Below are 24,910 nucleotides of genomic sequence, written 5' to 3'. Positions count from 1 at the left end.
ATTTACTAGGCTGCGGGAGATTCTTGTTCAGAAATTCTGCAAGTGGGCAAAATGCGGCACCCTCGCCGAGGCCACTTAAAATCAAAAGCGCCGTACTACAAAAACGCCGTCATGCACTGGTCCGTATTCTTCTTTAGCCCATCTGCTGGTTAACAAGCAAGAAGGGGACGGCTCATTTTGTTTAAGGTCACAGCGCTGGTCCTGGTTTGTGCTCAAAAATAACTAGCGCGTGGGATGTATTGTACAACCAAAACATACACACTTAAATACTTTATGGATTTGCTTCTGTATTTTCTCATAATAGTTGCAAAAAGAGAAACACTACAAACTTAGTTGGTTATGTTTTTAAAAAAATACGAAGCTGCTATGATGCTTTGTTAGATCATTTCAATTAGGTAAATAGCATTAATAAGGAAAATTAGCCTTTTCACAGTGAACATAAACAAGGGTCTCTTGGCTGATAGTTGGTGTCCTGTTCCTCGTACGTGGTTCAACTCGATCATCATTAAATGTCCCATTATCGGTGGCCGCTGGTGGATTTTTTTTTTTGGTAGGGCAGTAAACATCACTGTATGATTCAATGCAAAAATGGTATCAAACACACATCATTACTTTGCAGTTAAATATGTAACAGTTTAACATAAGAAACAGGGCCCTGGGGTCCAATTAGTGAAAACTCAGAGTTTGTTAACCCTGAGATGAGGGAAACTCTGGCTTCTTTCTTTCTGTTTCAGAAAGGGAGGTAACTAAACCCCAGGGTCAGTCACTATGGTAACTGAGCCTGTGAACATAACCTTGTCGGGTGCAGGTTTTCTTCAATAAACCTTGAGTTTCTTTCACAGTCTCCTCCCTCTGACAGCAGCCCAGCCAATCACACAGCGCACTTTCGATTCCTCATTCATTCAAGTACTCTGTATCAGGCGTATGGTTTCGACATATGCACAAAATAAGATCTCTGTTACGTTAAAGACTAAAGTGTTTTCTCGGACATGGCACGTCCTTTTCTGGACGATCCTGTTGAAGAAGAAGCGCTATTACTTCGTAGGGTGTTAAACACGTTGGGAGAGAATATTGAGGCCCCGATTAGATATATTGTCATTTCCAGATAACTACTTGTTTGAACGGTATCGTTTTTTCATCAAATATGTACATAACCTCATCCATTCTCATAAATGAATGACGAAGACTCCTGGTCCTGTCTTTCACCGTGTGTATTTATTAAATTACAAATCCAACTCTCAGGTAAAAGCTGGAAACAAATCTTGTATGCAGTCTTACTGAAACATCGTAGCCAGGAGTGACAGGAATTGATTGATTGGTGTCTGGCATGTAAAGTATGTTTAAAAGGCCAGTACTTGCCCTCTCTGGGTTCTGACTACCTGACGTAAACCCATCTGTGAGTCTATCTAGACCAGCCTATAATGAGGACTCCGTCTCTCCCCGCATCCTGAAGCATTGTGCTGACCAGCTGTCTCCGGTGTTCACTGACATCTTCAACACCTCCTTGGAGACATGCCACGTACCAGCCTGCTTCAAGGCCTCCACCATCATCCCTTTTTCCAAGAAGCCCAGGATCACAGGTCCTATCTCCCGTGAAGACCCTCACTGACCACCTCCTGGACCCCTTGTAGTTCGCCTACAGAGCCAACTGGTCTGTAGATGATGCTGTCAACATGGCCGTCCTGTCACGGTTTGGGTTCACGCTCTGCGTTTTTTCCCCTTTGCTCTTCTCCCTGTACACAAACAGCTGCACCTCCAGTCACCAGTCCGTCAAGCTCCTGAAGTTTGTTGATGACACCACCCTCATTGGACTGATCTCTGGTGGGGATGAGTCCGCCTACAGGTGGGAGTCTGACCATCTGGTGTCGTGGTCCAGCCAGAACAACCTGGAGCTCAACGCTCTAAAGACAGTGGAGATGGTTGTGGGTTTCAGGAAGGACAGAGCCCCACCTTCCCCCATCATCCTAGGTGACTCCCCCGTCACCACTGTGGATTCCTTCCGTTTCCTGGGCTCCATCATTACCCAGGACCTCAAGTGGGAGCTGAACATCAGCTCCATCACCAAGAAGGCTCAGCAGAGGTTGTTCTTCCTGAGATAGCTGAAGAAACTCAACCTGCCAAAAACGATGATGTTGCACTATTACACGGCCATCATCAATTCCATCCTCTGCTCCTCCATCACCGTCTGGTACGCTGCAGCCACAGCCAAGGACAAGGGCAGGCTGCAGCGTGTCTTCCGCTCTGCAGAGAGGGTGATCGGCTGCAATCTGCCGTCTCTCCAGGACTTGTTTACTTCTAGGATCCTGAAGCAAGCTAAAAAGATTGTACCCGACCCCTCTTGTGCCCCTTCCATCTGGCAGGAGGCTGAGGTCCATCAGGACCAAGACCTCCCCCCACTCGAACAGTTTCTTCCCGTCGGCAGTCGGGCTCAACAACAGAGCCCGGTCCCCCACTGTCTGACTCTGTCATTCCACCGGCCACATTCTTTCTCACTGCACACGTCACTTTCCCTTTCTGTTCGCTAGTGCGCTTTAATTTCAAAATACTTTTTAACTTTAACTTGTATTCCTTTATTTTTAAACTAACCCATAGCCTTGTACAACTAACCCATAGCATTATATTTTATTTTATTCCTCGTGCAATGATGTCTTGTCGTCCATGGTCGTGCTGTCTGCTGTTACGCACCGACCGCCAAGTCAAATTCCTTGTATGTCTGACATATTATGGCAATAAATGTTTGCTGATTTGTGTGTGTCCTGGAGCGTTCCGCATCCCTGAGTCCCCAAGGTCTCCGCACAGTCTGTAAGGTGATGGTTTACGTGAATGTTTTACAAACATAAAGTGGATTGAACCATTCAGAACCTTGAGGAAAGTAATATCACCTTATAACACTAATGAGTCTGAAGAGAACACTCAATCAAGGCCTTAGTGAATTTATTATATCTTTCCTTGAAAAACTGTAATCAGCATATGGTTTGAAATGATATGGGCGTGAGACATGTTCCAACCAAATTAATTTAGCAGGATGGCCAGAGCTATGGGAATTGTATGTTTACCACAACCACTTTGACCGTTCTAGCGAGTTAGCTAGCATTATTAAAGCCATGGGAAATTAACAAGCCAGATAACCAAAACCCCTTCAATGTCTGCGCTACGACAATTTTATTTGTATGGGTGTGTCCATTGACTGTACCTTCCTCCTTGTCTTCCTGTCCAATATCAGCAACAATGTCGTCTATGGTGTCCGGGACCACGTTGCACTGCTCTCCCTACACACACAAGGAAAACTAGAAAATTCATCCAAAGCTCATCACAGAAAGACGCATCTTTGAGCATGAAACTGATTTGTCATCTCCGTTGGCTGTGTTTGTGACATTGGTATTTCAGATCTGCATGCTGTGTTGATTATGAATGAATTGCAATTATTTTCTGAAATAACCTCCAGGCCTCTGTGTACGTGTGATCAACAGAGTTTACATAGTTTGGCAGTCTCGTTTCAACATGAAAATCATCTGATTCCTCAACACAGTGTTCAAGTCCTGCCACTGTGGTAACTTGTACATAAATTACATATCTTTCTTCAGTAAAAGCAGATATAGCTTACATTGAGGAAGCTAGTATATTTGTACCGTATTTTCCGCACTATAAGGCCCACCGGATTATAAGGCGCACCTTCAATGAATTACCTATTTTAGAACATTTTTCATATATAGGGCGCACCGGATTATAAGGCACATAAGATACTGCAGTCAAACGTTTGACGTCGGGCCGGGTGGATGGGGGGGATGTGGGGAGGTGGAGACGGTGCTTTCAGGGTCCGATCGATGCTGCAAGGTGCGTCCGCTCCCGCCTCCCCCCTCGCCATCCACGCCTTAAATCTTCGGCTGCTCTCCAGCCACGCCGCCTGCCAATGGCCCCTTTTAGAATAACTTATTTTCCCCGTTAAGATGGTTCAGCTACTGTAAAGAAAAGGTCACCGTCCCGCGCTCTTCAAACTCATTAAGTGCTCGGCAAGAACGACAGCTTTGTTTCTCCGACGTGCCCTGAAACAAGCTCCATATCTCACGCGCTTGAGCGCCTCGTAGACCGAGCTTTGGCATGTTTGGCAGAGCGCCTTGAGCGCCGTGTACAACCAGTATGGATCAACCAATTAACTAATTGATCCATATATAAGGCGCTCCGGATTATAAGGCGCACTGTCGTTTTTTGAGAAAATTAAAGGCTTTTAAGTGCGCCTTATAGTGCGTAAAATACGGTAGTACACTTGAAAACAAAATAATTATATAAATAGACATGAGTGAAGTAGTTTTGCATCCACACAAATCGGTGGCAACACTCAAGTATCCATATTAACTAAAAATGGGTTATAAATGCACTTTTACTGGTATGATATAGTGGAGCTGTACTTTTCATTTATCTATCATATTAAAGAAGTTGATTGTTTTCATGACAGTTGAAGAATAAGAATAACTTTTAAATACTACATTGTACCTTTCTGGCAATTCGTTCCACCACCAGCTTGGCTATAGGGGTAATTGCACCCCCCTCTGGGTCGTAGAACGGGCTCTGGGGGTGGTCCAAACTGGTCAATGGTCGGATCTTCTCCTGAGGAATGGTTGGCTTGTTGGGGGACTGAAAAAAAGCCCACGGGAAAATGGGTATAAAGATATGATATTCAAAAGGTTAAAGCTGCTATATTCAGTATGTTTTATAGTAACAATGAATTAAATAAATTTGTGTCATGTAAAAGATTTTGCATGCAGAGACAAGCCGACAAATAATAATGACCAAACTCCCCTTAGCTCTACAGAGCGCCCCAGCGCCTTTCAGCACATTGCGGCCGTTTAAGGCAAAGAAGCTCTGTAAATTGTCCTCATACCCCAACGGGCAAGAGGCAACATTTAGGAATTATGTGTGCGCCAAGAATAATAATCCAATAGCAGCCTGAACTGTCTGCATGTCTGTGGCTTTTAGAAGGAAAACAATATGGTTTCTCTTAAGGGTAACAGAACAGTGGAACAGCAGTCATTTACGCATGCAAACTGAAGCCAATAAAGTAATAACACTTTTATACTCCAGTGTGGCCAAAAAGTCTTCAGCCACCACTTCTCCTGTAAGCCATCTCACACAGGGCCTCTTTTCTTCTCTTTCTCTTAACGTGAATCATTCCCTTTGTTTCTAACCAACTTAACATGTGCAAAAGTACTGAATGAGATAAAAGGTAGACGTCCACAAAGAAAGTCTGAGAAGGAGATACAGCAATGTAAATGCAAGTTCCTTTGTAGTTATAATTTTCAGCAAAAATACCGCCCTGTAATATTTTGGTTAAAAGATACAGAAGAAATCCTTCATATCATGTGGGAGACAGTAGGACTCTACAAAGTTGAACACTTACTTAAACATTTTCCAGAGTAATGGAATGCCAAACTTGAGGCGTCGTGCCATCGATAAAAAAAGTGATGTCTCGCATGTGCGGTTCGACCGCGGGAGATGACTAATCCTAATGCTGATTAGCGATCCTTGCTTACTAACGGATTTAATTTCATTCCAAAGCAACCCAGGCTGACCACCCCCCCCATACCTCCGTTGGCCGGTCCTAGGAGGGAAGGGGGTCAATCCCCATGATATGGTCCGTTAGTAGCTTGCAACCCGGAAAAGTGTGGGAACGTCTGCTTGATTGGATGGAAAAACTCTCCGGCTCCATTGCCAACATGCCTTTGAACTAACCGGTGACATTAGGCTAGATTACCTCATATGTTACACCATTGTCAGTGCCTGCATCCCAGGGAATGAGGTCCGTCTCGAGCCTCTGGACCCAGCCACAGTCCTTGGTGCAGAGGTCCTCTCCCGACAGCCCCACATTCCAATCTGGGCTAGGCCCCAGCATGGTGAGGAAGGACATCAGGTGACGGGTCCGGTCAACAGAAAACTCAGCTGATGGAGCTGCTCGCCTTGGTTTGGTTTGGTAAAGGATAAAAGAAAATAGATAATTAAATTCCATTTTAAAAGTTCTAATGAGACAGCTCTAAGTAAGCATTTTTTTGTATAATACTGATTTGCTCTGATGTCAAGACCTCTGACCCGACTCAACCTCTGCTAAATGAACCTCCAAAATATACAATTAGTGGTCGAAAAATAGCTCATAATGAAATGTTCCCTCTCATCGACTGAAATAAAAAACCCTCAGAGAATTTTGAATGTTTTTGAATGAAAAACATTCCTCGGTATCTTAATTATCACGTCTTAACCGTGACAACTATTTTGAACAACTTGACAACTTTGCATGCAAAATTGAACAAATTGAGCTCATATTTCATGCTCACAGTGACTGTGTGATCGTACAGGCGGTTGTGTGCGTGCATGCATGTAGGTTCTCATTAGTAAAAACAATAGCGGCACAATGTATTGCAAATGACAGACAGCGCCAGAAGGGGTAATTAAACAGATGTTTGGTGAAAGATATGGTACATTAATGTGTGTGTGTGTGTGTTCGTGCCCATGCAGTGCTGGTGGATAGAATTGTGATAGGTTTCTAATTGCTCTTGAGCAGGTTCCAAAGAGTGCCCGGATGCCAGAGTGTGTGACTATACAGCCCGGCTTTTTGCGAGCCGTGTAAGGGAAGAAATCATAGCAATTAAGAATTATATGCAATTGTTCAAGATCAACATGACTGGATGTCACTTGACTGCAATCCAGTACATTTAGAGTGATTGTTGTGGCAGTAGAGCCTGCACCACTGACGGTTTTGGCTGCTGCTATCTGGCAAGCGGTGCTGCAGCCTCAGGAAAAATAAGATACAAGGCAGCTGTTTTCATCAAGCTCACACAAGTATTTACACACAATATCCACATATTTTACCTGACAGTAATTTGTGTCATTCTACTTGTATCCTTGTTTTATGTTTTTGTTAGTATTATACCTATTATGTTGACGTGTCGTGGAAACTAAAACTAAAAAATAGCACTCTCTTCAACTTGAGACAACAATAAAGGTTTCGCAATTATATATATATATATATATATATATATATATATATATATATATATATATATATATATATATATGATCTCATATAAATTCACAGTATCTTCATACTATCTACTTATTCAAAGAAACTGGAATATATGACACAGTACAGGATAGAAAAAATGCCACAAACAGCAAACTAGACAGCAAAAGAGAGGGAATAGATCCCTTGCTCGTGCATCAATTTAGTGCGATATTATGAAAAAAACACTCTAACCTACTGTATCACACACACACACACACACACACACACACACACACACACACACACACACAAACCACAGTTGGATTTCATCTTTGCTGGATTTTGTAGGAGTGCCTTTTTTGTTATATATCATTCGGGCTGTCAAAATGAATGCGTTAATCGTCCGTGGTGTGGAAAACGCCCAGGCTAAATGTTGGAAGATTGTTGGCACCACAGCCGTCAAATGATGGAGAGTTGAGAGCACAGCAAAGAGCACAAGGACAGCAGGAAGAGTTGCTAGTTCAACATGTTCCAACCGGTGAAATTCTGCCTCCAAGATGATCAAATGTGTGTAGTTTTTGTGTTTAACATACAATTAACAATTAAACAGTGCCTAAAATACACACTTACTAAAAAGCGATTACTCATTACTTGTACGATTTAGTCTTTATAAGAATAAACAAACAAACCTCAAAATATGCGATTAATTAATACGTTTTTTTAATCTATTGACAGCCCTAGATATTATACAAACCAATGACTGAATGTGTGGTGATTATTGTTACAAATAACAATTAATTAGATTAACCATTATCATTGCCATTATGTTTTCAATTTGATTAAACACATTGACCTCAATTATAAGACAATATAAAAATAAATCGTACATATCAAGTTACGGCACTGACGTGATTTCACTTTCACTCAAAGACAGTCCTGCTGCCAAAAAGTAAATCAAACCTGTATTATTTATTGTTTCGGAAAATCGAAAGTGTTGCGAGTGAAACAGGCACCGATGATATAGAGCTATGTTAACTTCAGTTAAAAGTTGATTCCTGTTTTTTTTTCTTACTAAAGGGCCTCTCCCATTCAGTGACACTGAGTGATACTTACAGGTTGAGTGGCTGCCATGCCGGCCACTGAGCCTTAGTCTTGATGACAGTAAGCACTTCATCTCCCTGCGAAGAGAAAGAGATAGGAATAAATGAGGCAATTTGTTTCTAAATGGATGACTTCAATAGCGAGAAGAAAAAAAAAGACCAAAATTGACAATTTGACATGACAGCAAAGTGTGTTTCACTTCTCAAGGCTTAAGAGCCTCTTATCGGTCTCTCATCGGGACAAAATGCCTCCTTGCTGTAGTGCTATTCTAGCCGAGCTCCCTCCACGCTCCATCGTCTCTCCGCAGCATTTTGGACAATTTATGGACTGTACAACACATTATCTTCCATTTACCATAAATCTGCATTATAAATGATGTGTTTAATGTGCCGTGACAGCTAAATACAACTGAATGGCAGAGTCTGTATGAACCCTTTCAGGTTTACTAAGAACCTATATATTTTTCCATCCACTCATACTTCCATCTTCCATCTTAGTCTTAACATACACCCCTTGCCCCTCCCACCTCCAAAAAAGTATTATTTTTTTCTCTGGTAGACTGAAGTTTTCACAGTCCCTTTGAAAGCTTCCCCTTCTTCCTGGGGCATTTGGACAATACGAGGTGCGTGTGTGTGTGTGTGTGTGTGTGTGTGTGTGTGTGTGTGCGTGTGTGTACATACAGTATGTACATACACAAGTCAGTGGCCATCATTCTTATTTGTAGCTGCCCGGGGCTCTGAGGCCTTTCTGGCATAAAACTTCAGTCTTTTCTCTAAAACAGGCATGTAAAAACACACATAGATAGAAACACACAAAGACCATCAGTATACTGTGTAAGGGGCTGAGGGGGAATAGTGGAAGGATTACATGTTCCAGCCAGAAGGCTTCCACACACTCCTCACTTGAGGTGCAGGTGTGCAAGGAGACACACCTGGACCCCATCTCCTTATCAAGGAGTGGGTACAAAAGGACAAGCAGGGAAAACATGTTGGGAGAGGAGCAGTGTGGTGTGCCCTTAAAGTGCACCCGGTCAGAAGGTCAGGTCTAATTTAGTTTGCCGAATGCACTCTCGAAAAAGTTAGCTTGGTTTCTGTTTCTTCATGTTTATTTATTAAAAACTATTACTGGATACCATCTGCCTCTGTCTGCTCTGCACTGCCATTTTTGTCGGAGTCATCTGTGCAACCTGTTACAACTGATTCTATGAAGCCAATTAAAACAGTATTATTAGTTTGGGATGAGTTGTATCACAGGAAATGTCACAAGTGGTGGATATAGATAGTGGTGGTATAAAGCAAGCTATGGATTCACAAAATACATTTTTCAGAACCGTAGGGACATGGGAAGCATGTTACAGTTAACTTTTGGGCTGAAAACGCACTATGAGGGTTAAAGTATGAAAACACGGAAAAAACTACCTGACTAATTAACACTGTGGTAGTGATCTGTCAATCACAAGGTAGCAAACCCTACCTACTATCATCTATTTTACTTATCAACACTGTGCTCTACTTAACTAGTCATGAAACTTAAGACTGTATATTAGAAGTGGAAGTAGTCATTGTGATTTCACCTATTTGTTTATTTTGAAGCTCCAAGTTTGAATTTTTAGCCTTTTTAGCAACCGAGTGACAATGGCCCTTTCACAATACCTGAGACGGCTCGAACAGACTTGCGTTCTAGGGAGTCCAGATTCACGGTTACGGGAGAACGGAGAACGGTCATTTCCGCAATTGGAACAGTAGCTGACTTGATGATGTCACCGCATCAGCTGGTGTTGCTAATACATTCATATAATATAATAAGTATTTGTAATGTCACGCTTTTGTTTTCATTTAAAATAAAAAAGTGGTATATATGATGGAGCACCAGAGTAAACATATATATCAATAGATATAGATATCTATATCAGACATGAAATAGCCAAAATATCTCAATGGATCAGATAGGGAGGAGAGCTATAGTTTGTGATGTTGCTGAATTTTACTGGATAACAGTATGCGTGTGTATATCCAAATTATGATTGGTTTGAAGAAACCCATAAAACGTTACTGAGGTAAACATTTAATTCAGGGCTGTTGTATTCATCACACTGCATTACCTTTAAGTGTCATAAAGTACAGAGAAGGTTTGATATAACAGACTAATAAGTTCATTTTTTAATGGTTATGGCTACATTCCACTTACACACCTACCGTTTGTCTTGTTACTCAAACATCAAGTGGTCCATAATCAGTGTAGTAGTCCTCAACCAGTTAAATGCACAAAAATCACTATAAATGTAATGTACCAACATGTCATCAGTGTCTTTACATCAATAGTGATTAGCCTCATGGTATTTCACGTCTAGATATAGTGATTATGGAGGTTACATACCGTAAGGCAGGGGACTTAACCTCATAGTATTTAATCGATGATGCTATAGGTGAACTCTTACAAACAACAATGAAACATTTTCAATTATCAAGGCTGGCAGCTGGCCAAACATAAAAGATCTTACAGAGAGGAATTCAATAATTAAATATGTGTAAAATATGTATTTATTATAACCGTTCAGAGTCCCTTTGAAGCTGACGTCCTGCTGCCGGTTTACAGTCTGGACGACGGTCCTCATGTCCTTTTAATTAAACATTGTTTGTTAGTTTTAATACACAATATCAGGTTAGTTTTAATACACAATATCAGGTGTATCAGGGATGGCCAGGGAGGGGAGTATGTGAGCCTGGTGGAGGACTTCATGCAATGGTGCAAGCACAACCACTTACAACTCAACACTGCTAAGACCAAGGAAACGGTGGTGGATTTCCACAGGTCTAAGCCCACTATGCTACCGGTTTCCACCCAGGGGTCAATGTGGAGGTGGTAGGCACATACAAGTACCTTGGGGTGATTCTAGACAATAAACTGGATTGGTCTGCCAACAGGACGCAATCTACAAGAAAGGGCAGAGCCGGCTGTACTTTCTGAGGAGGCTGCGGTCATTCAAAGTCTGCAGCAAACTCCTCCCAGATGTTCTACCAGTCTGTCGTCGCCAGCGCTCTCTTCTACGCGGTGGTGTGCTGGGGAGGAAGCACTAAGAAGAAGGATGCAGGGCGACTGGATAGGCTGGTGAAGAAGGCTGGCTCTGTGGTTGGTGCTGAACTGGAGTGCATCACTTCAGTCGCCGACAAAAGGACCCTCACCAAACTGCTCACCATCATGGACAATGAAAGCCATCCACTCTACATTACTATCAGTCGACAGTACTTCTATTCTATTCTATTCAATAACATGTGTCACTGTGTGTACAGATAAGTTCAATTTAAAACATTAGGTTATGAATCTAAACTCTGGCCTCAAACAACGTTACCGGTGAATACACAACAGTCTCTGACAACAGATTAAAACACTAAGCCTAGTTACAGTATAGTTATATCTCATGTATAATGGCTATGGAGACGTAAATACCAGTATTTCACAGAAGACTTGCCGAGAACAGGCTGCTCTCTGCGGGCTAAAATGAGGCCGACCGCCGGGTGTGGAGGGGTCTGACGGTTCCATTAACTACACCTCACTTCTCCCACATCCTGGAGCTCATTGTTAAGACTTACAGTTATGTTTATCTTCTCTGCCATTGTTGTCTGTCGCCGGGGTGCATTCTGGGATATTTGGCTCTTACAAGAACGGACAAGTCTGCTCCGATGCATTCTCGGGAAAATGGGCGTTTTGAGTCACATGCGGGTATTATGACCGTTGTTGGCGCAATGCGGAATTGGCTGCGACTGATTAGTCCATGAGAGCCCGCACAAGAATGCATATTAAGAAAGGGCCTATATTTTCACGGTGGACGTAGACGGCTATGCAGGGTATCAACCTGTGAAACACATGGTAGCCCAGAACTTCAGTCTAAATAGAAATATCATTTACTCAAGATAATTTAGTAATTTAATCTATGAAGATTTTTAAAAAAGAGCATGAATTTATATTAGTCAATTAACAAAATATTTTCCTCAGACTATTCTATAAACTCTGGACATCATTTTGCAACTAGAGGAGTTTTCCAATCCAAAGGTTGAAGTCTGGTAACCAGGCTGTAAACAGGATCATTTCTGCTCTAAAATTAGACATTTAAACGTTGAGGTTTATGATGATTTCCTCGCTTTGTCAGCAAGCCTCAAGTGGTTATTGTGAGGAACTACACGTCATGTTACTCTAAAGGCTGCCGCATGCTTCTGCGTCTGTGCCTTTATGCACCGTTGTGTCGACGCACTCGTTTCAATGTTTGCGGCGATCTCCCTCCATGAATCGGAGGCCATCCACGTGTCCTTATAGTCCGCCAATGACGGCTTGTATAAGCGGTCATATTTACGCATTTCTTCCGATAAAAGCTCTTCAATCTGATTCATTCTCTCGTAAACATTCTTTGTTTTAATAATGGCGGTATTGTGCTATGAAAACGGAAATGTGAGACTTCGGAAAGGATGTAGTTAACAGACCAATCGCAGCCATGCAGGCTGCAGGAGGCTTGCGTCAACGCAAGCCTAGAAAAATGGCGTTGACACACGCAAGCACGCAAGGTGTGAAAAGGCACGCAAGGGATACGCAAGGGACACTTGCGTCTGCGTGTCCTTGCGTCGCTGTGAAAGCGCAGAATCATGAACTAGGCTTAACCCAGGAATAGACAAACTTTATTATTAGGTTATATTTGTTAGAACTGGATGAAAGCAACAGCGTTAAAGATACCGTTTACCTCTTAATTTTGTAGGAGGAATTAACAATTTTGAGATAAAAGAGGATTTTTTGACAATGGAATCTCCAAAGAGCACAACACGAGGAGAGAACTTGTATGAAGGGGTGTCTGGTGTCATTGAGAGGTTGAAGGTACCTTGGTCTAAACTCGCCAATGTCACTAAAGATGGATTGCCAAACTTAACAGGAAATAAAGTTGAGTTTGTATATGTCTGCCTCTTTATAACGTCACCAGTAAGGAAGGAACATTTCCCACTGAAATCACTTTTTTACTTCTAATTTACCATTTATCTCCAACCATCAGTCCGTCTGTCGAATTTTGAAAATCATTGTGCCTCTAACCTTTGTAGGTGAACTGGTAACTTTCACTCCATCCGCTTTGTCCACAAATCTTCCACAAAAGAGATGCAAATCTTCTTGTAATCTTTTTGACAGAATGACTGATTTATCCATGTTAAAAAGAATGTTAGAGGATTTCAGGATTGTTTTCTAGAAGAGGAGAAAGGAAAAGGAGGAGAGGAAGTTGGGGTTGAATACAGAGGATATAATTGCAGAGGGTAAGAAAAATGAAAAGTCTGAGTATACAAATGGAGGCTGGGAGAGCGCAAATGGTGGAAAGTGATTCATTTGAAGAGTATGAGGATGGAAAGAAAAGATGAGATTAGAAAGAGGTTGACAGCAATACGTTAAAACGAAGACTGAGTAGGAGAGCACGAGAATGGGACCGAGGAGGATCGGGGCAGGAACAAGTGACACAGCTGGGAGGAAAAGCAATGTACTTAAAGGAGGGAATGGAAGTCTAATAAAAGATGTCAAAAAAGGAGCTTAGGAGGACCAACGCAGACATCAATCCTGATGAAATTACCTTAGATTCATCCACATGGTTCTTAACATGATAAAACTTCCTACTCTCCGTCACAGCTCTTCAATACTTCCCTCCCACTGTCCCTTTTCAGGCTTAAAGGTTCATATCTTGTGGTTCTAAAACATGCAGCGTTGCTGCAAAGAGCAACAGAAAGAATGTAGGAGCAACCTTGAATAGTGGAAAATTTGTTTCAAGGAGTCTGCTTAAACTGGCAAGGTCCCAGTCCTACTACTATTGATGGAAAAATGGATCCTTTCATTCTGACTACATGTTGAAGTCTTGTTTCTTCCAATCAAATATGAAGTATAGCCCATAGACATATTGTGGCAGAAAATATGCCACAGAATTTATTGGATTTCAATCTCTAGTGTACATCATCAAATCCCAATGTAGACCACGTTGCATCTTCATTTTGGGTACTGCCAGAGCAGTGTCAGAACGCTAAATGATGAAAAAGGCTTGTGTTTCAAATGTTTAAGTAATAAGAGCACTCACCAAAGAGGTCCTTTAAGGGATGTTATGATTGAATGATGATTTCTGTGTAAATCAGCAGAGCAGTGAAATAGTTTGGATCGACATACAAATTGTTAAGTTGTTAAGGCCAAAAATGTAGTAGTGAGGTCAGATCTTTGACCATCACATTCTAATCATCTTAGTCAAAGTGGACATTTGTAACAGATATGAAAAATGAGCTCCAGGGGCCTCATTTATAAAACCTTGCGTAGGATTTGCGTCAGAAGTGGCGTACGGATGAAACGTAGGACGTGCATACGCACAGAAATATTCAGACTTATAAAACCGTGCGCACGCACGTCTTACGCAGATTTCCCTTAATAAATCACAATCACTTCTTAATGCAGCGCAGTTTTTGCGGCTTCATGTCACGCCCATAGTTGCCCATACATAGTCTGTGGAACGCCCACAAATTAATATTCATCGATTGCGAAATCATGGCAAACACTGAGAGGAAAACGAAGAAGCGTAACGGTAGTGTGAAGTCGAAATTATCATTGGCGAGGTGGAAAGGAGAAGTCTAATGCTTTTTGTGAGGGCACAGTAGGGACATTACTAATGCCAAAAAGGCACTCCAGTGGCAAAAGGTTGCAGAGCAACGCTGCAGCCTCACAACCTCGGGCCGTGGCCGAAATAAAGAAAAAATGGTCTGACATCAAAGTGGATGCAAAAAAGCGTTTAGCGCGCCATCGCCAAAGTGTGTCTCCCACGGGTGGGGGAAAGGGGACATCGGAGCTGTCCCCTCTTGATGAGAGACTGGCGGGAATGATTGGGGATCGGGGACAGGTTTTGGGCCAACACAGCCATCGGCGTCAGGGGGTCGAGGCACGTTTAGAAGCTGTGCCACATTATGTAGCACAGCACACGCCAGCACGATTTTGCACACCTTTTCAGGAGTAAACAATAACCTCCCTCCAGTGCAGTCGAGGCAGCGCCCTCTGCCCTTAAACAGGCCGATGGTGCGCTGCACTACAGCGCGAATCCTTCCATTTGCCACATCTTCTAAGAGCGCAAGATCAGCCATTTCGCGTCATTACGCATTGCGATGGCATCATGGCATTTTATTACCGTCCATTCGATTACATCTGACAAGCAACAGCTTTGTTTTGAGGATGAATTGTATAACATGCCAATATTATTGCAGAACATATTTCACTTTTCTTTTTGAAAATGTGTTAATTTGACTATTTGATCTGTTTGTTTTACGCTGCAGATCGATCAAATGGGTGTTTGTGTTATTTATGAGAGGCAGTATTGGCATTTATTTTACACAACAGTCTAGTTTTACACACTTTCACACACGTTTGCGTGTTTCTTGCATTTGCCGACGGTTCTCATTTCACCCGTTTTTGTGCGTACGCATGGGTCCGAGCTTGCGTGAAGGGGCGCACATTTTTCCGTCAAGTTTGCTTTTTATAAATACCAATTATTGCGTAGAGAGCGGCGTACGCCTTCTTTTGTGCGTACGCAACGTTTATAAATGAGGCCCCAGGTGTTCACTAGAGTGGGATGGATGGAAAAGACTTATTCTGCAAGGCTTTACTTTGGTCATGGTTCTTTGAGCCGAAGACAATGACAATGAGGTGTTGTTTATCAGGTGTTATTATGATTAACATGCTTGCCACCTACGCTCAGCGTTATATCACGCCGACACAGAAGACACCCACAAGATTGTTCTTAGTCTTGACTTTTAAATATTTGGACCCCACCATCCAATAGTAGCCACATATTTCACTTTAACACGTCAACTTCATGGTGGCGCAAGAGAAGATGAATCTCTTGGATTTGAAATATTGTCATATCAACCGATCCAATAGTTGAAACATTTCAGTCTGGACGGACCAACAGACCAATTCAATCATCGATATCATCTTTACATTTTCTGATGAAAGTGGTCACTATCCAGCAATCCACACACGTGCACATTCATCTGCCACTGAAAGCTCCTGTTTCAGTGAACGGGCTGTATGGAGGTGAGTGCGTAAGGTGCGTGACTCTGTCAGAGATCTGCTGGCCTTCATGTTGTGCTGGACATAAATTAGCATATGTGTGACAGTTGAGAAAAGGAGGGGGAAAGAGCTGGAAGCCAAGGGCGAGCCTAACAAAAGACGATGCACATATTAGTAGCTCACACTGTTGGAGAATACTTAGGTACAAGGTGCTGAAGTAAAGTTAGAGCACTGTAAATGTAAAAGAGAGGATGGAAAACTACAAAAACCAACGGATGGTTTTTCATCCACGTTTTTGAAATAAGAATTTATGGAATCGGTTAAAACGGTTTCTAAAATACTTGTATTATTATGGGCAGTAATTTCACAGCAGGGAAAACAGCCTGTGCTTTAGTTATAAATGTTTTATAAATTTCTTTAGCTGCTCAAAACGCCGCTGTCCACATGGTAATTGTTGCTCCCTGTTTTACGCTGAAATCTAGAAGCTCTATATGGAGCTGTTTCTTACTCTGTGGGGTAATCAATATGATCAAACCATTTCATTACGCATACTGATTTGATCCAATTTTATTATCAAAGGTTTTTTAGCAGTTTTAAGTCACAACTTATGAAAATAAACTTTGAGACTAAAACATAAATCAGCCTTTCATGTTAACCCAGTACAGGCTTTTTTAAGCATCAGCCACAATGTACTTGTTTTTATTTCCACATTGAGGCATGGATTGGAACGCTCGCTAACAATTAAAAAACAACTTGCTAGTTTAGTGCTCTTGACAGCTGGATGGAGACATACCTGTGTGCACAGGTACAAAAAGGAGACTATTCCTTCCCAGATCACCTCTGCCGTTTGATCACTCGCTCACGTTGGAATCACGTTTGCCTGGAGGGACACTAGCAGCGTGAGGCTCTGTATTGTCCTTCGAGAGTCGGCCTAATAAAGGAAAATGAGCCTGGGGACTAAGGGAAAATGTGTCTAATAAAAGAAATCAACACTGCACTAATGCAATTACGTTTGCATGGGGCCTTCAGAATAGATGGATGACAGGGCCACCCTGTTGCAACTTGTTGTAAATACCCAGCTTAGAGTGGTAACACACACACTCAAACATCTGTTACCACTTCAAACTGAGAACCTACGCAGTGGTTTTATCCAAAGGTGACAACATGATGAGACAACCTGTCCCTACTGTTATTCCCCTCGTCTAGCAAGATGTCTGCGATCATTTGTCAAATATAATTACAGACACACAACACATGCGCAACGATTACAGCTCAGTAAGTTATTTATCAACCAACTGCGACGTGGATATGAAGCCAAGAGCCATGCTGTATCATCTGTCCAATTAGATTGTCATTTACTTGTCCCTCAAGCTAGCTGCTGTAATTGTGCAATACAAAATAACCGTAGCGACACAATGGAATTTAAATAAACAGAGCCTGTATCTTCTTTCCCCTGCAGGCTTGTGACCTGCAAATCCCAGATCAATATCAATGATGGAACATTCAATGTGATTTTTTTTTGTCGCATCTGATTGACTCCGACAGTGTAAAGATTGCCATTTTAAATGTTTCTAATTTGAGTAATGGCTTGGCTTGATCATTTTTCAACGCGGCTCCTGTAGATATGAGTTACTTCCTGTCTCCATGTACTATTACCCATCGTAGCTCATTTTCCAGCAGTTTGTTTTTTAATACACCGTAATAAACCCGCACTCAGAGCTCCTGTGTTGAAAACAATTACTGCAACCTACATCAGACCACATTTTTATGACACTTCAACGACTTTGTTTCCAGTTGTAACGATGGCAGCAACGACGCTCCTGGCAAACACTTTAATATCAGGGTGTACAAACATGGCGTTTCATTATATCTAACCGTTGTTTAAAAGCCTGGTTTTTGTGAAAAAGAATTCCCTAATGGCTTTATAGATTATCTGCTACGACAACAAACAGAACATGTAACAGTTGTTTTAACCTAGTCATTACATTACATATCATTTAGCTGACGCTTTTATCCAAAGCGACTTGCATTGCATTTTAAACCCGTGGCTGTTTGCATTTTTGCCCAGGGAGCAATTAGGGGTTAGGTGTCTTGCTCGGGGACACTTCAACATGGGCCATGGAGCAGCCGGGCATAGAAACCGCCAACATTGCGGTTCCCAGTGCATCCTCTCTACCCATGTGCCACCGTCGGCCCCATTAGAGCCCCTGAAACCTTGGTTTATCACAGTACTTTACTTTTCTACAATATTATATTTATTCACCGGCCCTAGTTTTGGCACTGTTGTCCGTAGGTAGCCTCAGATCTTGAGGGAGAATAGGTGGAAGAACTAAGTACACACAGGGGTGCAGGTTGCCAAATGCAAGATCACATGGTCAACAAGCACTTGGTCAAGCTAAGGTCCCAGCTGAGGGTGTCCGATGTTGGAAGACCCAAAACATCAGTTGAGAATCCGAGACCAACGCTGAAAAATCCCGAAAGTGATACCTGCGGCAGTCCCTAAGCGATGTCTATGGAAAGCTGCAGCCAAGCTCATCGTGACAGGTTTACTTATGTTATAAATGAATTACTTGATTAATTACTTGACACCTATAACCCGTGAACACGCACCCAAATATTTCTGCAATCTCGCACCCAAGTTTTTAAAAAAGATATGGTGTCTGTGTAGGACCCTGTTCAAATATGTATAGTCCTTCAGAGATTGTATGTGTCTTGTACATGGGCTGAGACAAACCTGCACACATTACGCAGTGGTTCTCAACCTCATTCTAGTGATGTACCCCCTACAAAATATGTCTTTAGCCAGGTAAGCGGTGCATAGCATTTTCAGTTGAAAAAATTGAATACACAGGGCTGTGCCATCAGAGTCTGATTTCTTTAACTGTAGAACACTGAAACCACACTTTGGGTAGGATGCACCTTGTGAACCGCAGCGCTGCTACGCTTCAACTACAACTCCTTTATTGTAGCTTTCAAGGCAGCAGTTATTGATAGGTGAAGACAGGGGGCGTGTGCCAGATTGGGTCAAAGCATCCTAGTATGGAGGATAAGAAAATTAAATAGTGTACCACATAAAAAAAACAGTTTAGGAAATTTTGAATATTTAAGAACTATTTTTGAATGGACGCTAATTTTAAATTAAAAAAAAAAAATCACGTACCCCCAAGTGTACAAGCGTACCTCCATTTGAGAACCACTGACTTAGAGTATGCTTTTTGTTGGTGCAGTGTTTTTTTGTGCACATGTATGTGCGATTGTGTGTGACACAATGATTTTGTTAGCGTGCACAAATCTCTGTGTGCGACCCCTCCAAGATATTATAACCCGAGGGCTCTGTAATCCATCACACCAGTGTCAGGTGTAATATGTGACACATTCACCCGAGGAAACGCTGTCACATTAGTCAGCATGGATCACTGCTGCGCTCCGTCTTGGCAGACTTCTCTCCTGTTTTTTTTACAAAGAACCAAACAGCTGCAATTGATAATGGCTGAAAAATGAGGTGGAGTTACAAATTCTATTGTACCGTGAACGAATCCAGCCCAGAACACTGAGGTGCGGGCCTGTATATGCATGCATATTTGTATTTATTTGAGATAAATGAAAGCCACTTGCTGATTTGTTTATGTATTTACTGATCATTTAACTTCAGGGTAGTTTGGGTAAACGGATTACTCTCTGTAATGACTAAAGTAATTTTCATCAGTAATGAAAAAAAGAAAAATATATGAAGTGAGTTTTAAAAAATAAAAATAAATAAAATGTTGGCCAGAAAGCCTCTTGAATTCATATTTGAAGTGGATCTGAAAATGGAGATGATGTTTTTAAAAACCGCAGCAAATGGCACCGCAATGGCTTTTGGACCAGGCTGCTCGAGCTTTCAATCTGAAACATTAGCATCAAGATCTTCCGTAGGGTTTGTGAAAAGAACAACGTGATCTCCAAAACCTGTTTGTAAAAATGTATACGAAAATCTGGAACATACAAATTCGTTACAATACATACGAACTGCGGGGGTTAACCACGCCCCTTGAGTGAACAACATGGCGGACCATGTCAGATTCTTGAGTGAACGTCTCTCCGCCATGTTGGATTTTTGGAGGGGGTTAGGGTTAGTATTCTATTCTTACAAGTTAACATTGATTTCTCGTTAAAAATGCAATCATAACATGTTTATTTTACATGGTTAGACTTCACAAAGTCTGTTTACGGGGTGCAGGTCCCCATTCACTTTGAATAGGATGACGTCATCATTTGTCCGTATTTATTGTTGTCCGTATTTATTTAGTATGTATCACTACGAATTTGTATGTTCAAGATTTTCGTATACATTTTTACGAACAGGTTTTGGAGATCAGGCTGGCAAAGAAAAGAGAAGCCGAGAGTAGGGGGTTGATAGTTTGTAATTTAGCGCCCCGTCTTCTGTAATAAGGGTCTTTTACCAGTCCTTCTGGTCCTATTGTGTCCTGTCCGCTCACTCCCCTGGCTTGTTCTACGTAATTTGGAGCGTGTGGTGACAGTGATTTCTTGCCATCCCTTTGTAATCACTCCGGTCAGGTGAGCCTTAAATGATTGGCTCCGTTGTTCAGTGGTTTGATGGAAAAAAGGAAAGGTCCTGTAATCTTTTTCCCTGAAGGACATGAACGTGACCATTTTCTGTAGGCTGCGTGTGCGGCAGGCTTTCCTCAGCTGTAATTTGGGAAGATCACAAAGGTCATTATGTGCTTAACTGAGAACTGGTTCTTGCCTCTGGCAGCGGAGGTACTGATTTTGAAATTGCCTGTGGCAATTTCATTTTCTGGAACAGTGTAGTAGACAGGCTTATCTAAGAAAAGCTCTATGCTGGAAAAAAAGGGCAAAAAAACAGATCTGATGACTTTTATGATCGAATGTAGGACGAATGCTTCCTCTGTGTCCTCCGGTTTTGCCACATTCTGAAGATCCTCCCAAAAGGATTTTTATGCCTTTTATAGCTTATACTGTACATACAGTTTACTGTCTGTCACAGAATAATGTATACAAGGCTTACCATTATTTACCTAATAGAATTTAATTTAATTTTCTAAAAACAGCACAGTGCTACCTATGTCATAATTTGCCTGCAAATATTAGCCATTATATTAGTAAATAGTTGTAATTAGCATAGAATTCCAAAATTGAAACCTGACCATTGGGTTTTCTATCACTACATAGATATAGCCTAAAAATGTGTTGGTCCCATCCACCTCTACTGTCTGTGTGTGCTTTTTCCAGTCTTTTTACTTCCATGTTTATGACAACGTGGCTTACATATGAAAGCATTGTGTGGCATATTGTTGCCGAATCAAAAAAGAATACCAAGAGAGAAGCTATGGTAGCTATGACTTTAATCAACTTCAAAAAGTCTACAAATCAAGGCATGTTCATGTAAGGCAATAAGACGAGCGTCGGCCACCAAAACATTGTGGCGATAGGAAGCCAAAAGGCAAGGGAGGTGACAAAGTTTGGTAAAGAAAAGAATAGCAGAGAAAAAGCGGCAATGGTTGGCAAAGAAGTCGGAGAAAGAAAGTCGGGTCAGAGGGAAGAATGAGAAGTAGAGTTTTTTGGAGAGGAGAGCCGAGAAGAGGGAGGTCAGGGTGGGGAGTCCAGTAATTGCTTTGACCCTGAGTCGAGGCGAGGTGTAACTCAGTCAAAGTGAGTGATGAATTCCAAGCCCTCGGCCCTGTCGCGGGTATAATGCCACCGCTTGCGGGGATTTTTGTTTATGACCACTTGGAAGAAAAAAAACGCACAGGATGGACAGAACTGGCTGAAAGAGAATCTGGGCAGGGCAGGTTTCACGGCTGCCCAGAGAAAATGTCAAACACAAAAGGTAGACCAGGGGGGACGCCTAAAGGCCAGAGAAGCAAGAGGGACTGCGGCAGAAATATTTGAAAAAGTTTTGTGGGAGGGAGCCTTGGGCGTCTGACGGATGGCGCTTATAACCGCTGACATCCTGTGCACCGGAGGAAAGAGGACTCGGGGAGAAAAGAAGCACTCGTACACTGCTGCCCTCGGTGCTCTTCGGGTGCAGCAGCAGCAGCGCTCGGCTCTCCCAGAGAAGAATGTATTAACAGGTTTTCTCCCGCTCATTAAACTTCCGTAAGGCTCATAGCAGCTAGAGGGAAATATGTAATATTCTGAAATGGCTTTCACTGCGTATCTAATGGCAAAATTATGTTTCGTGAATTTCTTTTTTGTCATTTTCTTGTCACACATTTTCATAAGTAGAAGGAACTTTTTGATCATCAAATTAAGTTTTGCTCAGAAATGGATCCCTTCGTAGTTTAAAAAGTTTAGAAAATAAGTGACAGCAATCAAATTTAAAAGATATCAATTCTTTAAAAGCTTACTGTCTTACAGGAAATTTTACAAAACGTTGGGTTTAGAAAAAGTACTAACAAGCCGTTGGAGCTGACTTGGAGATGAGGGACCCTGAAATGCTAACTACACTTGTTACACTGTACTAATGGTGCAACTTCAGTTCCAAATTTCAGTTCAGCGCTCCTCCTCCATTACCCATCTCGCTCTAGAACCCGCGGTAATTATCTTGTCACAGGCCTAGATTGGTGTATTGGACCCGACTGATTACACAGAGGCTGATTGGCACAAAATATAACTTGCTGCAGGACTCCTAATGAAGAGGGATGCAAACTGTGTCAAGCCGCTGTCACGCAATAAATGCCAACCCACGTGTCAGAGCTGACACCGACACTGAGGTTGAGGTGGTGGTGGTGATAGTGGGGGAAGGGGTGGGTCTGATTACACCTTATTACCCAATATCCGGCTGATGAATGCTGTGCAGCAAAGAGGTCCAATGGAGGATTTAAAGCCAGGATGTAAAACAGTGGGGTTATAGGGCTCACTGGAGATATTACGCCAAATGTTTGTCTATTCTATGTAATCTTGAGTGTTCAGAGAATGAACATGGTTAGAACAAGCATGCAAATATCACTAATCTAAATTCCAGGTGCGCTTGTTGGCTTTCACATTGCAATTCTTTCTTGCCACATGCTTTGTGGATCGCATTGTCAGTGGGTTGATCCTCGCTGAAGAGTATCAACAAATAATGAATGGATTTCATTATTGATTCTGCCCCTTTGTTAGTTTGTGAGTTAGACATAATTTATAAGTTCCTTTATTGCAGACCTGTCGTAGGTGAGGATGTATGTGCGATGAACAAAGTAAATGTTGAAAAGTCCTGTTACCACTAACGCAGCAGCAATTGAAAAAGTGAAGAGCTTGGATATCTTAACACGCTTGGGATGTTATCAGCCAATTGAGCGGGCATTATCGGCCTTATATAAATGGGTCGGAAAGGTCCTGCTAAGCCTAGTCGTAGGTTCACAGGTGCCATCCTCATCTACTCACATGGTTGAAGACAATGCTGATCTCCAGTGGCCAATCATTTGGTCAGAAGGAAAGGAAAAAACAAAAGTCAATGGGTTTAGTACCATAGTTTTGCAACAACTCAGTTTGTACATAGTTTGAATTCACAGTGTCAAGTTTCACTTTCACAAGAAGGGTGGTGGAGAAGCATTACAATGGTAGCTAACTCCTGATAATGCCCCGGCTGACAATGTGGTTGATAATCTTCATTAGAAATGTAACTTCAAACAAAGGAAGAAATGAGAAGGCTGGAGAGGTAAACGCTAATCGCCATGGTTGGTTTAAAATTATGCCTGACGATGCCATTCTGTTCAACACTGAGGGAAAATGTCACTGAGTTATCTAGTTCACAAGAATGGGTGGGGCGTGAAGTCAAGACTAAAATCACAAAAATCAAATCTGCTTGGTTTTCAGTCCAGCTTGGTTTCAGATTTGATGAAAATCCTGCAATAATATGTTATAAAGAATGTACCACACAGACAAACGACCCAAAATATCAAATGGCCATTACTGACGCCGCTGAATATTCAAATTAGGAAGGGAGGGAGTAAAAACAAAGCAAGGGTAGAGTTGAGTGAGGACTTACAGCTAAAAAAGATAAAACAAAAAAGAAGAGGAAGAATGAAATAGATGGATGAATTTCAAAGGGGAAGTATAGAGAATCATAATGAAAGGTACCAAAGAAGGAAGGGGCGCATAGGTGACAGACAATGCACTGTTTCCCATATGTCTCGCCGCTTTGTGTTGGGGATTAAAGCTTCGGTCCACATCAAAGAAGCTGCCTCATTATTGAGATCCCAACATATTGTTACCTAGTAGGCATGTGAGGCTAACAAGCCACTGTAAGTCCCCCTATTCGCTGCCAGTCATCTGTGAATTTCTGCAACGAGGAGGAATTGAGCATATCTGCCGCTACGCTTGCAAAAATCCGAGCACACCCCTTTTGATCAAAACTTAATCTTTTCTCTCCACTCGAACGAGATACACTCGGGGAAAAAAAGGATAATTAGGATGCAAATCTATGGCGGGAGACAAAGTAATAGCTTCAAAAGAGTCTTTTCATTATTTAGAAAACTAGAAGAGAGACTCGGATCTCGCCTGAGGACAGCAGCTTGGGAGATAATTGGATTCATGATGTGATTGTGATTATTGATGATAGCGAAGTGGGGACGGTGTGGCCGCTGTTAGTCCTGACCTGCCTGCAAAAGAGGCGCCGTTGTCACAAACAACAGGTGTGGACTTGCATCTTAGTGTTCATTCAGGACATTTAATGAATACAAATTCCCAATTACAGAGGACAGACGCGCACACACACACACACAAACAGGCGCTCTACGTGGAAACGTGAAGTATCGG

The 24,910-nt window shown here is 42.0% G+C and overlaps 1 protein-coding gene across 1 annotated transcript in view; it reads right to left on the bottom strand.

Moving 5' to 3' along the window:
• Positions 1-24,910, bottom strand: part of LOC120809314 (spondin-1) — a 66,784-nt gene that overhangs the window by 7,764 nt on the left and 34,110 nt on the right. The window contains exons 7-10 of the mRNA XM_040163021.2: positions 8,105-8,169; positions 5,750-5,951; positions 4,492-4,632; positions 3,194-3,269 (exon numbers count right to left, since the gene is read on the bottom strand). Coding sequence (XP_040018955.1) covers positions 3,194-3,269; positions 4,492-4,632; positions 5,750-5,951; positions 8,105-8,169 — 484 coding nt within the window. The remainder of the gene's footprint in view (positions 1-3,193; positions 3,270-4,491; positions 4,633-5,749; positions 5,952-8,104; positions 8,170-24,910) is intronic.

This window comes from Gasterosteus aculeatus, chromosome X (assembly GCF_964276395.1).
Source record: "Gasterosteus aculeatus chromosome X, fGasAcu3.hap1.1, whole genome shotgun sequence".
In the NCBI taxonomy this organism is placed as follows: Eukaryota; Metazoa; Chordata; class Actinopteri; order Perciformes; family Gasterosteidae; genus Gasterosteus; species Gasterosteus aculeatus.
This window is presented reverse-complemented; position numbering and strand designations above follow the sequence as displayed.